Source organism: Acinonyx jubatus, chromosome B1, assembly GCF_027475565.1.
Source record: "Acinonyx jubatus isolate Ajub_Pintada_27869175 chromosome B1, VMU_Ajub_asm_v1.0, whole genome shotgun sequence".
Classification (NCBI taxonomy): Eukaryota; Metazoa; Chordata; class Mammalia; order Carnivora; family Felidae; genus Acinonyx; species Acinonyx jubatus.
The window spans coordinates 69,106,378-69,120,982 of NC_069382.1; the positions used below are offsets into that span (position 1 = coordinate 69,106,378).

A 14,605-nucleotide genomic window follows, 5' to 3' on the forward strand; every position below is an offset into this window, starting at 1 on the left:
ACATGAGTAATTTGCTTTAGATCTTATTTCACTTAAAAAAAATTAATAGTGACACCCATTCTCCCTCCCCCAAATTACTATTGTTAATAAGCAAGTACATTCTACCATGTTCTTCAATAGGAATTTGTAGGTAACAGTGTTCATGCATTCAGCCTGAATGGGCACTCCTTCCTAAGGTTTAAGAAAACATGAAAACCACAAAGAATGTTTGCAATTATTTTCTCTTGGTTGGCGGAACAGATGCCTTTCCTCAAGGAAAATGCCTTAGGCCAAAACAAAGCCATATTCATTCAAAATATATTGTTCAGTAATTGTGCAGACTCTGGATTACATAAAATTGACTTTCAATGCAAGGGCCCCACTTTTCTAGGAAAGGTTTATAAGCAAAATGGAGCAGGAAGACAGGCAGAGGATAAAGTGTTAAAAGAATCAACTATGCCAAGGGCAAGGGCAGTACCAGGAACAACAATGCAAGTACATTGAAAGGAAACCAGTTGATGTGCACGTGATTTTGTCTAGGGGTCATGCAGGAGCACCTGGCTGGCTTTATTTATAAGGTGATTGTCAAATCAATCTGTAGAATATGGATGAGGTGAAACGCAGAGGTGGAGTATTATTCTAGATCATCTGTAACTTTTCAAATACAACCTTCATGCTGAAATTCCAGGGAGAATGTAAGTGACTCCAATAAAGAAAACTGTCAGTCAGTCAAGAGTGTTTATTTATTATCCCCCTGAGCCAGGCACTGTTCTAGCCAATATGAAATGATACAAAATAAAGAGTAGTCATCACCCTTATAATCTCATGAGAGCAAATGGATTAAATCTGCAGACACACACAGACACACACACACAGACACACACACACACACACACACACACACACACACAGTCTATGTGGGTGGTCAAGAAATGTCAACTATAAGGACATTTAACAGCCTCATTTAGAAAAATCCTGATTAGAAAATTAACTTACAAAGTTAGAAGGCTTAATTACAAATTAGTAATTAGTTTTATTACAAATAGATGAAAACACACTCATAAAGCATGTCTTTTATATAACAAGTCTCATTATGTTATTAAAATTGGGAACACCCCTCCCCCCCAAATCTACAAAGTAGTTTTGGAACATATTTATCATGCAAATATGGATTCACTGTCATGTTGGGGAGATGCTGAAGTGCATAAAGTAACAAGCCTTGTGTCTGCTAACCTGTAAATTCTTTAAAGTCAGAGAATGGGCCTTGTATATTTGCCTTGATATCTTGTACTGTGAAGACAGAAGTGGTAAAGAAATAAGAATGAATGAATGAATGAATGAATGAATGAATGGGATAGGTGAGTAAAGAGGAATTGAGCTTATTTGAATTTTAAGAAGCAAAAAAAAAAAGAGGACCAGGATATTGCAGAGAGGTCAAGTTGGTGGGTCTCAGTGGGTGTCCAAATACAGGGAGAGGGCTTGGCCTTTTCAGCATGACTGAGGAAGGTCAGCTCCTGGTTTGGTCCTATCGGTGAACGTGCCTTTCTCAAGCATCCCTGGATCCTTTTAAAGGGCAGCTCTCCTCCACCCTCTGTAGATGGCCTTGCAAGGCCAGAAAGGGTCTCCTGAAAAAGAGCCATTTGAGACTCCACGCATATTTCAGCATATACCTTAAGGCTATATCCTTTCTTCCAGCCCCCCGTGGAACACCATACCTGGCCAAATTGTTTGCATGGACTTAATTTAACAAGAGGCAGGGTGCCATTTGTGATGATGTGCTTGCCACGGGACTCTCTTGATATTAATTTAATGAAGTTCAACTAGTATGCAAGCTTCCGGAGAACAGAAACTTTCTTGTGTTTTCACTACCGCCGCCCCAGCTCCTAGAACAGTGCCTGACACAGTAGGCGGTCAACAAATAACAGTGTTTGCGAAATGAATGAATGTTGCTGTTAATGTGCTGGCTGTTTGTCTTTTCTTCTCTCCATCTCGCTTCAGAGAGCTGGCAACTGAAGGGAAATCTTTGAAATCTAATTTCCCTTCTTCCTCCGGTCCAGAAACTCTGGCCAAGCCTTTGGTTACGGGGATCCCCTCGGAAATTAATGACGACTCACGACCACGGGGGGCGGGGGACGAGGGAGAGTTGCAGGAAGTTCTTCTGCACTCAGTTTCGCGTCTGCAGTACCCTTCGCCACCCATCTTGCTCTTTATTTGGGGCTAGGGGTGTCCCGGGGGAAGGAAACCAGGGGCCGCTCCGGCTGCATTCCTCGCCTGGGCGGTTTAGGTCCTGTCTGCAGCGAGCCCCGCAGCACCCCCAGTCTGTGCCAGCACCTGTTGGACCGCCAGTTGGCGGCCCGAGTCGGCGCGAGCGGACGCGGCCCGGGGCTGCCCCTCCCGGAGGCGCCGACCCTCGCCCGCCCCTGCGGCCGCCCGCGGGAGAGCGGCTCAGCCTCCCCCGCTCGCCAGCCGCGCGCTCCGCCCGGGCTCTGCCCACGGCCCCCTCCTCCCGACTGCCGCCGGCTGGGGGAAGGTAGAGAAGGGGAGGGGACAAGCCGGAGCCTTGGGCCGCCGGCCTTCTCTCTCTCTCCCCGGTGCCGAGACGCCGCGCGGAGCCCCGAGGTTTGCGCGGAGCCCGAGGCGTGGGGGGAGGGGACCGGGTACGACTGGAGCCCCGCGGTGACCCCGAGCTGCCGAATTTCCCTTGGCTTCGAGGAGCGGGGGACGCACCCAAACGAGGTGAACTTTGGTCGCGGAAAACTCCAGCCAGGTGCCGGGATCCGTGCTGCTGCGGCGGTCGGGACCGGGCGCAGGCTGCGCGCCGGGCTGGGGAGCGGGAGCCCAGCGGCCTCCCTCCGCCGGCGCCCGGGGCGGCCTCGGCCCGGAGCCCCCCGGCCTCGCTCCGGCTCCGCGGCCCCGGGGACCCGCCGCGGCGCCCTAGCCTTGTTTCTTCCCCCTCCCCCTTCGGGGGTGGGGGTGGGGCGGGGGAGAGGGGCGCCCGGAGAGCGCATCTATTGGCAGCTTTGTTATTGATCAGAAACTGCTCGCCGCCGACTTGGCTTCGGGCTGGCTTCGCTCGACCCTTGAGTTTTCGCCTCTGTCCTGTCCCCCGAACTGACAGGTGCTCCCAGCAACTTGCTGGTGACTTCTCGCCGCTCCCCCGGCTCCCCAGCGTCCCCACCCCCTCTTTCCTCCCTCGCCTTCACCCCCACCCCCACCACTTCGGCACAGCTCAGGATTTGTTTAAACCTTGGGAAACTGGTTCAGATCCAGGTTTTGCTTTGATCCTTTTCAAAAACTGGAGACACAGAAGAGGACTCTAGGAAAAAGTTTTGGATGGGATTATGTGGAAACTACCCTGCGATTCCTTGCTGCCAGAGCAGGCTCGGCGCTTCCACCCCAGTGCAGCCTTCCCCAGGCGGTGGTGAAAGAGACTCAGGAGTAGCTGCTTCCAAAGTGCCCGCCGTGAGTGAGTTCTCGCCCCAGTCAGCCAAATGCTCCTCTTCGGGCTTCTCCTGCTGACATCTGCCCTGGCCGGCCAGAGACACGGGACTCAGGCTGAGTCCAACCTGAGTAGTAAATTCCAGTACTCCAGCAACAAGGAACAGAACGGTGAGTCTTTCCCCCCCTTCTCCCCCTTCTTGTTTCTCGCTGTATGTGTTACGTTGGCATTGTGCGTTAGTGTGTGATGTACACCAGCCTGCGAGGGTATTATCGTCTCTCCCTGCAAACACGCGCTGCGTTCATTGGCATGGGCTTGAGGAGGTTACGTGCAGTTTGCAGCTTCGGGAGCTGCCACAAAGCTGTAACAGGGCAACGTGAGTGCCACTGCTGGCTCAGTTAGAGAGGACATTCTGGGAGCGATTGTGAACGTCAGTTCAAACGCACATTGCAGAACCTTTCATTGCCAGAGTTATAAGTTCAAGAACTGCCTCTAAAAATGAGTCCAAAATGAATGAGTCTTGGCATGTTTGACTTTTCTCAGCTTTTCTTTTTCATGGGGAGGGGGATGTTTGAGGAAATCTATCAGCTGCATTAATTGAAGCACTCAAAGTGGAAAGGCATCAGTTAATCAGTACGTAGATAGGAAATACACAGGTCAAAAGGCCGTGTGGACGTTTTTGGGGAGAGTTAAATATGTATTTCTCTTGCGCTCTGTTTTGTTTTTTTTTTTTTTTTAAATGTGCCTTTGTACTCTGAAGTCCTTACCTTTCTGGTGTGTGTTTTTATATGTGTCGGTGAATGACTGCTATTTTGTGTGTGCTGGAAACGACTTAATCCTGCATAGGAAATGAGAATTACTTTCAGCTTTCAAGTGTACCTGAAATGTTTAGAAAACTCTCAGATGCAAGTTCCCTTGGGCTGGGATTGCACAGAGCTGGAGAAAGGCTCCTTTCATAAAGCCAGGGCAGCGTCAGGGTGTGTAATTTGCTTAGCCTCTGAACCCCATATGATTTACATCATTCAATTTCTAAACTCTTTTTCTCTTGATCTACCATTATGAAGTCATTTTTGAGAATACTTTGTAAATAGAAATTTTATACTGCCCATGAAACCACAATGTTAATGTAGGCTGTCTAAAATTAGAATATTAAATACCCTGTTTACAAGTGGTGGCTCTTAACTTTACTTGAAAAGAAATGTGCATGTTTTTACTGCTTTGGATGCCATCTATTCAGAATGCAAGGATGCTGTCACTTTATTAACCAGGCGAAAGGAACACAAGCAGCGTACCTAGAAAATCAGAATGGTGTGTGCTCTGTTTTTAAGTCACAGCAACTTTTTCTTTATGTATTGGGGTGTTTTAAAACTTCAACTTTGCATTTAAACTCTCTGAAAGTGTTCATCTTTAAGAAAGCACAGAAAGTTTTAGAGTACAGAGATAGATTAAATAAGCATTCCTGGGATTTTTGTAGACATTGTTTGGTATTTGCTGTATGTGCAGTAAATATACATTATCACATTTATCAGTCACTATTAATGTAGTTGCTTCTTACAACTTGCTAATGTGATGGCTCATGGCACCTGCAGGCTGCTTGAGCTGCTGATCAAAGGGCAGCCTAGGGATCTATCTCTAATCACAAGAGCTGCAGAGGACTGGGGGAAAGTGATCAAAGGAGCCCCAGCACCAGCTGTACCCTGGCAGGAAACAGATCAGACCAACCTTTGTTCTTTTTCATGTAAAATAAATGTCCAATTCAAAATATTGTTTCTTACTAGACAAGCTTCTCTAAAATGACAGTACACAATATTCCTGGCTTCTGTCTTCTATTTTTTTATTGTTCCTGTGCCATTATCATTTCTCCTTCTGCTTCTGTTTTTATCAAGCCTGGCATCTGTCATCTTCCTGATTCCTTCCCTTTGCTACTTGTGCCTCTGATTGTCATTCTTTCTTGTGATCCGCCTACCATCACCTCTTTGTAATGGGCCCTAGACCTCTCCTGTGGTCGTTGGCCACTTTACTGAGTAGGTTCACACTCTCTGGAGAGGTGAGTTCATTAAGCCAGGCAGGCCACACACATTCTGTTGCCATCAGAGGCTGGGCCATTTCCATTCCTAAGTTGCATGATGCTAAAAATAGCCTGGCTGTTTCCTAATCTGTGGGTAGAGGATTGGGCTATGTTTAGCTCCTGGGAGGGTTGGCAGCAGGAAGTAACTAGAGGTAAGGGAACTACTCACCTTGTAGTTTTCAGCCTGAGAAGTGGGACTATCCAGCACTAGGGGGCAATATAGAGCTATTTTCCTGCACATGCTCAGGTTGATTTTATGCTTCGAGGTTCCAAGATTTGAGGATGACAGGTTGGTGCCAAAGAAGCTCCACCTGGAATGTGAACACATTTGCTGGAACTTCTTCTTTCTTCTTCTTCTTCTTCTTCTTCTTCTTCTTCTTCTTCTTCTTCTTCTTCCTTTTTTTTATGGGGGGGGGGTGTTCCAATTTTCAATTCCCTTATGTGGGTATTTTTTGCCCTAATAGTGATTTATGATTGATTTTTGATTGCCCTCTTGCTATTCTCAATTTTGATGATTGCCCAGTTCTGGAAGTACAGACCCTTCTGGAGATGCCACATAGGAATGTCATTGGTCCATTGTGTGCATTGCATCATTTTGTGAAAGGTCTTCTAAGTGCCCAGTGTCCAAATCGAGCTATTTATTATGACTATAGTAACTCATTCTTGCTTTCAAAGACCTTTCCCCAATGATACTATCTTTTCTTCAGTATTCTGAAGTCTCAAATGTTGGCACAATCAGATCCCCAGGACTGCGTCATTTCAGTATTGACTTAGTGTCCCAAGAGGTGTTGTAAATAAATGGAAATTGATTGCTGTAGCCAATGCTAGATATTTGGATTTAGAGTGAATCATATGCAGGTGCTTCAAAATTCGTTTTGAGGGATCGGTGTCATTTACCCTGTTATTATGACTTACCTGGCTTTTGACTTAACGCTATTTGCAATTCTTGCCACTTTGCTGTGAGAATAGTTTTATCTTCCAATATTATGAGTTACCTTTGTGTCCTTCATCTTGAACCTGACTTCTAACTGTGAAGTCTCACATATAAACCAAGGGTCTCCAGATGTAACGTAAAGGACATAAAAGATAAGAACACTGACTTATATAGGGTTCCTGGCCTATACTTCTTGAATGACCACAGGAAAAATTACTAATATCTGTGTGCACTCACTTAGAAGAGAATACCTACTCTGAAATTGACAAGTTCTGGGCTGGTTCTCCTGAGTTGTAGCAGAAGGGATCATATACATCAAAAAACGAAAAGAACCAAAGCTTACTTTATCTATAGCATGCAGCCCAAATAGACGCCAGTCACAAAGTTGTTGATGGAGTAAGGCCTCACCCACTTTGTGTCATTGGTAAGTGATTTTAATTCATCCATAGACCTGAAATGCGCTTATTGTTCTCATTTCCTTTAACCATTTTGAGTATAGATTTGGAATATGCCTCTATTAGGGTTATCCCTGTGAAAATCATTTATTGTATGTCCTCTTTTCCACAAGAACTTTTGTGGCCTGTGGGGCCATTTACTCTGCAGACAGGTGGTTATCTAGTGATGCCTATCTGAGTACATGTATCTTATGCTTGTGGCTTCTCTGTCTCTGTCTCTGTCTCTGTCTCTGTCTCTTTTTTAATGCCAACTTGCTCCTCCTCTTCCTGCCATGTGCCTGTCTGTGTCTAACAAAGTTGTGTCCATTCCCCCTACCCTTTTAAGGGTACCCTTCAAAGCTCAATTTTACCGAAAATAGATGATCACCATCCCTAGAATAGTGTCTAAGAGTAAATAGTGTCTGACTGAGTGCTAAAGGGACTCCCTGTGAGTTAGTCTATAAGTTGTAGTGCATGACCTTTGTGACATTTATTTTTGTTGTTTAGAGGCTTTTTTTTTAAAGAACTTCCTCCTTGTTCTCTGCTCTGTTTGAGATTGTTGAGGAAGTTGAAGAAGTAAAGTGTCATTATGTAATGATGAATATTGTTTTTCACAATAGATGACCAAAAAAGGCCCATTCTATTTTTTGGGTAACGTTTCCCTCCTACCAACTGTTATCTTTTACACTTAATGTGATATATTTTATATTTACCTCTAAAAGGTGACCAAGTCTGTAGTAGGCTTTACATAGTTGTGAATAGACACCAGGATTTGACCCTAAATATTCCCCAGTGGTGGCGTTTTAGAGAGCTCCATCTTGGACACCAAAATCTTAGCTTTGTCCATTCTTACTTCGTCCTTCCTGGCACTTATTTTTTTACAGATCTTCTTTATATTCTTGCACATTTGTTGTAGAAATAGAATTCTAATCATAATGTGATGAGTGTTAAGTAAATAGTAACTGAATCAGTGCATTCATCATGTCCATACTCCCCCACCCCCATAAAAAAATGTTTCCAGAATTGCGAAAACTTTCCTCATGGGTTTCTATTGGTGTTAGCTCAAGTGGTAGAAGTCATAAAAGTCCCTTTATTTACTAGGTCTAGTTTTGATGTTTCTGGTTTTATTTGGAAGTACCACACGTAGCCTGAGTATCTGTATGCAATGCTGTATTATCTCTGTGTAACTCATATATGAAACAGTCTGTCTGTGATATTTTTCTCTACCACCTCTGCCAACTGTGGGGTGTGTGTGTGTGTGTGTGTGTGTGTGTGTGTGTGTGTGAATCTCTCTTATTTCATTTCCTAAGGACACCTCTAGTGGTTGATTTTTATTTGGGATGCACCAGCACCACCCCACAGATTGTTAAAATCTTGAAATATTCCTAACAGGCTGGGAAGGAGCCAGTGCTCCTCTTTTAGGACAAACTGACCATCTGTGAATCAGAAACCACAAGGTTAGTGTTTGATAGTTCAGGAATTCTAGGGTACTATTTCCACCCCGCTGGCCTCCTTCCTGATTGGTTGGTGTGCCTGCCCCGTTGATTATTATCCATTTTCACACTTTTAGCTACTCACAATTTCAGTCATATTGGAGTCCCAACACCTCTCTCTTCTGCTCTCTGCCTGGCAGCAGAGGCCAAGCTGAGGCGTGAAGGACCTTGAGTAAAGAAAGGAGATGGCCTTTTTAAAGCCTCTTTCTTGAAGCTTCTTTTGTTGTGCTGCCTCAAGGGTTGGGGGCTGGGAAGTGAGATGAGGCATAGGGATGTGGCCTATGATGGCACGGGATTGTAGTCCTCAGTTGGTTGTCCTTGTTTCTGTGGGCAGCACTGGTCAGGTGCATGTGCTACTGGGTAGCCCCTTACTGGCATCTGAATTAAATGGATCACTTTCTCAGTGAGGTCTTTTCCTGACCACTTAATCTGAATTAGCCAGCCCTCACAATCACATCAAGGCTAACTAACTGCATAGTGCTTATTGTCATGTTTGGATATTCTTCTTGTTATTAATGAGTTAAGTCATCGTCAGCGTATCCCGACCACCACCCCCAGAGTACACGAGTTCCCTGAGGGTATGGACCTTGTCTGACTTGCTGTCTTCAGGAGCTTAGAGGTTTAGCATCTGGAACAGGGGGTTGTATACAGTATGTGCTCAATAAATATTTGTTGCATGGTTCTGGATGTAGTGCCTTATTAGAGTAAGACTGTGGTGTTGGCTATAATATTAGGCCATCTTTGAAGATGTCTTTTTGGTCTTGAACTTTTACTTTGTTTTAGATTTTTCGTAGGAAGCTAAACTTGTTTATTTATTGGTTGTGATGGGATATGCCAATCAGAGTACTACTTTATAATCTTGGTAAATATACCATGTTACCTGGTGAGCATGTACCAAGCAAGTGGGTAAGTTTCCTAGAACTGGTGCTAGTAACTTTCTTAAAAGTGCCATTGGTGTGCATACCTCTCTCTGTGTTTTCCAAAGATGGGGTGTTGTGTGATATGGACCGAGGATCTGAATAATGGTAAATTTTAGATGGCTAGACATGCCTCAAAAAAGCAGTGTGCTTTCCATCCTCTGCTTGTGGCTCACAGATAACTTGTGCGGGATGGATGTCAGCAATAAATATGACATGTGGAATGTTAGGACTAGAAGGATCCTGAGAGGCTATCCTCACCTATGTGTAAAGCGAGACTTGGAAAGCTGAAATGACGTCATCAAGGTCACTGTTGAGTGCAACAGTATTAAACTGCTAATGTGGTGATATATTTTTGCTTATGTAAAGAACCAACTAGGCAAATGGGATTCTCATTTTAACATTCTGATGCATTGTGTAAAAGCCATTCTTTATTACTTTAGGGGGTTGCATGCTTTGTGGGTTGTGAAGGAAGATGGGACGCCCGTGGTCCTGAAACACAGCTTATAAGAACACTACGGAAAAAAATGTGAAAGTAATCACATTGATTACATATGACAGATACTCTGGCTAATATCTATTACAGTATTTCTGTTGGGGTAGCAATCTGACAGTTTGGCAAATAACTTGAAATGCTATGTTTAGAATTGTTACTATTACATGTCGAGACTTTATTTTAAGCAGGTGTACCCGATCCATGGATGTTTATTTCAGTATTTTGGTTTATGAATTGATGATGAAGAGGATGGTTGACATTTGAATACTTGATTCCACAGGGAGGTTTTTTTTTTTTAAACAATAATTTTGAGCATTTCGTTTAGGAGGATGTCTCCCTGGTACAAGTTCCATGGGAATGACTAAATAAGCATGGCTTAGTGAGCTCTAGAAAGCACAACCTGTTATTCTTTCGAATGAATTTAATGAGTGGCCTTCATTTTTATTTACATTATAATATATAGGATATTCTATGCCAAGGTTCAAATTTCTCTTGAATGTCAACAACATCAGGAAATAAATTCATAGGTGCGGACTTGAATGGCCTGCCAAAAACAGGATTAAATGACCAAAATTCTGTTTGTAAATTTTCCAAATCTGAGAACAAAAGGAGCTACAAATGATAAAGAGGCGTCATACTAACGACATTTATCGTTAAAGTCAAGTTACTCAGAGTGATTTTGGGAGTAGCATTAGCTCGTTTCGTCTTTGACTTCACGAGAATGCATTTTAAATCGAGCTGAGCCCATCCTGTTATCTGACTTCACATTAGGTTTCCTTTGCCATCTTCAAGCAGTTACTGCCCGTCCTCTGGTGACTGAACGGTTTCTTCCCTGGATATTTGACTTTTGTCTAAGCCAAACCATCTTTGCCAGGCTGGCTTCGCTAATTTTGCTTTCTTGGTATTAGGCTTTATTATTCTTTTACTTTCAAACTATGATTTTTTTTTTTTTTTTTGTACTGGGCTTTTACCCTATCAGATAGTAGTTGAGCCATTTTTCAATCAAATGAGGTGTGTATTAGGTTGTTGCAGGGAGTGGAGAATGGAGGGCCTGTTTTTCTGAGGGAAACCAACATCCCCAAACAGCATGAGGCACATTGATGGTAAAGGCAAGGATATAGATTTGTACTATTACTGGTCACTGCGTCCTGGTGAGACCGCCGTGAGAGCTCTCAGGAGAGACACAGGGAGCGCAGTATTTGGATGTGTTTTTTGTGGGTCAGTAGATGGGTCTAAAGATCTCCCAGTGGGTCTCTGGTTTTGTAATGCTTAATAATGACACCCGAAGAGTGCCTGTTAGTTGCCACACTTGGGCTCAATGTCTGTAGACAGTAGACAGCTTATCTTTATAACCTCCCCGTGGGGTATGAATGGGAAAAACACCAAGGCTTCGCTAGCTAAGTAGCTTAGCCAAGGGCTCAGAGCTGGTAAATGTTTGGACCTAGGTCTGACTCCAAGCCAGGACGGAGTCACATGCTTCTTCCTTCCTGAGTTAAATGGTCTAACGTTTTATTAGAACATTGTTTTTATTCAGCACGTATTCATAAGCATCTGCTCTTGGCGAAGCTCTGCACTAGGTGCTGGACACACAAAGAAGAAGATGCGGTTCTGCCCTTGAGGAGCTCTGTCCAAGAAGGATGACCGGTCCTTCCTTTGTCTCACGGTCTGTGGCGCTGTGCTCGACGTTCTGTGGGAACACAGAATGCTTTATTTCACTTCAAAAATCCTCCTTTGATGGATGAAGCGATTGATTGTGCTTGGAAGAGAAGTGCAGGGAGAGAAGTTCCCACAGGGGACGTGACATATCTTGAAGTGGGTTTGAGAGAGGAAAAGAGGAAAACGTTCTAGGTGGAGGGAATAGCGTCCGCGAAAGAATACAGACCTGAGAAGGCATATCATGTGCGGGAGGCAGGAAGAATCTAGTGTTGTAAATATGAGTAGAGGCAAGAAAAAAGTGGAAAGCTGTCCTGGATGGCTGCATTCAAAGGCCCTGAGGCTGTTTGCAGTGTGCTTCCTGCAGAGTTTGCACTGAACACACCACGTAAAAGAAAAGGTGGTCTCGCTGTTTCAGGGTTAGTTATTTTCTGTCACTTTCTGAGCAGACAGTGGAGTAGCAGTGTTCTACTTTGGCGTGCGTAGTTGACTGCTTCTTGGTGGAACTTTCTCCCAGTCATTAGACACGTTCGGATGTTCGGACTTGGATAGAAGGGCAGCCTGTATAGCCTCCGTTACACTCAAATAAAGTAAGCCTGTGTCCACACTACTCTCTATTGCCTTCCTTCTGTAAACAAAGAGCTATTTTCATACTTCATTCACAAAATGGATGGCATGCGGAATGAGGCTGGGTGAGGGATCAGGAGATTGTGGTAAAAGGTAGACAGCTTCCAGCCCACCGAATTAGTGTAATGAAGCTATTACGTTGCAGGAAGCAAAGAAAACATCCTTAACGCTTTTCAGGGAAAGGCTCTCAAGTTTTGTGGAAAATTAATTCCTGTGAGTGTCCTCTACCTTGAGAAGCTGCAACATTTCTCTAGTGAGGTTCCTTCTGGTCTCTTGTGTATACATGGGTTCTAGAAATATTTTGTGGGACTTAAGGACTTGACGAGAATGAGTTTTCTTGGTGGATGTGCTTTCTAGATGCCATGCCATTTTTTTGAAGCTATGCTATTTGCATTCTAGGAAAGCCTCATTTGTGAGTGGATACTATTTTGGGCTTTCCAGTGTTTGCAAGATGGAGATAGGCTTCCGCGCTTAAAAATGCCCAGCTGGCCATTGCACCTGCCTTTTGAGTCACTACAGAGATCAGGAACCATTAACAACAGAAGTTGGACTTTCCTGGTACTTATCTCATGTTGTTTCTGGCAGTTATTTTTGCTGGGTATTTATAAGGACATCTGTCTTTTAAGGAGTCGTATTACTTATCCTTTTTTTCCACTAAGGAATAAATCACAGCTTGTTTCCCATACTGCCACTCTCATTCATAGTCTGAGGTGATTAGAAATGCAAATTGGGAGTCATTAAAACATAATTTCTTTTTCTATGGCATCAGGCGATATTTAAAATCAGTGTGCTAAGAAGGAACATGTGCTTAAAATGTGATTAAGATGTGAACAAATGAGTAGAATGAAATATTCACTTCCTTCCTGGAAATCTCTTACTGGGTCTGGAAATAAGGGAGACCTGTAGTGTTCATCATTTCTGATTTATCATACTTGAAGCCTGAGACGTAAGCCTGAGATGTGCACGTTGTTTAAGAACACTGGAAAACACAGTAGCTTCTAATGTTTTCAAATTGCTCTGTGGAAATATATACTAAAGACTCCTTCTTGCAAGAGTGTGATTTACAGTCGGATTACCCACTCAAAGCACAGATCAGATTCAGCTGTATTTCTTGTAGTGACTCTTGGATATGTAAACACTATAAAAACAAGAAGGAAAAAATGGGATAGTTTAAGTATGAAAAGTATTGATCTGCACATTCAGAGCCAGAGATGGGATGTGCTGGAGGCAGATTTCCTCCACTGGAAACGTGTTTATGTTGTAGGTGATTAAAAGTACTGGGGGATGCTTCCTATTCAGTAAGTAGCAGTGTCTCTGTAAGTATGCATTTTGTTCCTGACTTTAATTTATAAACAGAAGTACATTGTCTTTCTGGAGGTCTACATGAAAATGAATTGCCTTTACAAAACAAGGGACCAGACCTCCTAGTGGTTTTTTTTTTTTTAATTTTTTTTTTTTTTTAACGTTTATTTTTGGGACAGAGAGAGACAGAGCATGAACGGGGGAGGGGCAGAGAGAGAGGGAGACACAGAATCGGAAACAGGCTCCAGGCTCTGAATCATCAGCCCAGAGCCTGACGCAGGGCTCGAACTCACGGACCGTGAGATCGTGACCTGAGATGAAGTCCGACGCTTAACCGGCTGCGCCACCCAGGCGCCCCGACCTCCTAGTGTTTTTATAATTTCACATGCAGTTTTACGTATATTGGAGATATATATGATGGGCTCGGCTCTGTCTTTACTTTGTGTTAGTCACTGCAGTCAAAACATTTTACTATTTCTAGAAAAATCAACAGTCTAAAAATAGCAGGTGTTTCCCAGGTCAAAACCTGCCTCAGATATTGAGAGATGTTGACAGTCTAGACACCTAAATGATGAATGCTAAACCCTGAAAAAGTCATTTTAATCTGTTTTCTTGTGAATATTAGCAGGCTTGAGGTTTATAAGCAAGAATAAGAATGTAAAATTAGGAATCAAATGATCTCTATGTTGAATTTTTTCAAAAAACTTTTCTTTCATGCTATAAAATTTATCTTTAATCTGTGCTGATAACTTTTAATAGGCATCAGTTGGGTACCCCATTACACTAACTGCTTTAAAATGGTTTCCTTTTAGAACTCACATTTACATTCTAGGAAATCAATTAGAGTGTATGGATTTTACATTTTCCTTGCAATCTTCCTTTACAGTCATTTCTGAATGACCAGCCTACCAGAGCAAAACACTCAGAGGTGCAAATCTTCTGGAAGAAGTGCAAATGCCACACTTTTACTTGGAAAACTGAAAAAAAAATTGGACTTATTTAATATATCTGCCGAACATTTAAAACTGCGGAAAGCACGGGAAATACTTTTGGTGTATGGGAATGTGTGGTGTTTCCAAATTACAAACATTGTTTTGAAAATTTCTCCGGTAGTGGTGAATTATATGAGACCACGTCCATCCAAGAAGAGCTTGTTTAACTGGCTTGTGGTTCTGGGGCTCATTCAAGCACTCTTAAACAAAATAAAGGGAATGGATGTAATAACCTCTTTATGGAAAGGCTGTAAAAAGGTACAGGGCCATG

At 43.3% G+C, this 14,605-nt stretch overlaps 1 protein-coding gene across 3 annotated transcripts in view; it reads left to right on the forward strand.

The window, feature by feature from the left end:
- The first annotated feature begins 2,507 nt into the window (after positions 1-2,507).
- Positions 2,508-14,605, forward strand: part of PDGFC (platelet derived growth factor C) — a 203,243-nt gene continuing 191,145 nt past the window's right edge. The window contains exon 1 of one of the 3 annotated variants that reach the window (XM_053216806.1): positions 2,508-3,588. In XM_053216806.1, coding sequence (XP_053072781.1) covers positions 3,471-3,588 — 118 coding nt within the window. In that variant the 5' untranslated portion in view covers positions 2,508-3,470. The remainder of the gene's footprint in view (positions 3,589-14,605) is intronic. The other 2 variants (XM_053216805.1, XM_015072153.3) reach the window with 2 other exon arrangements.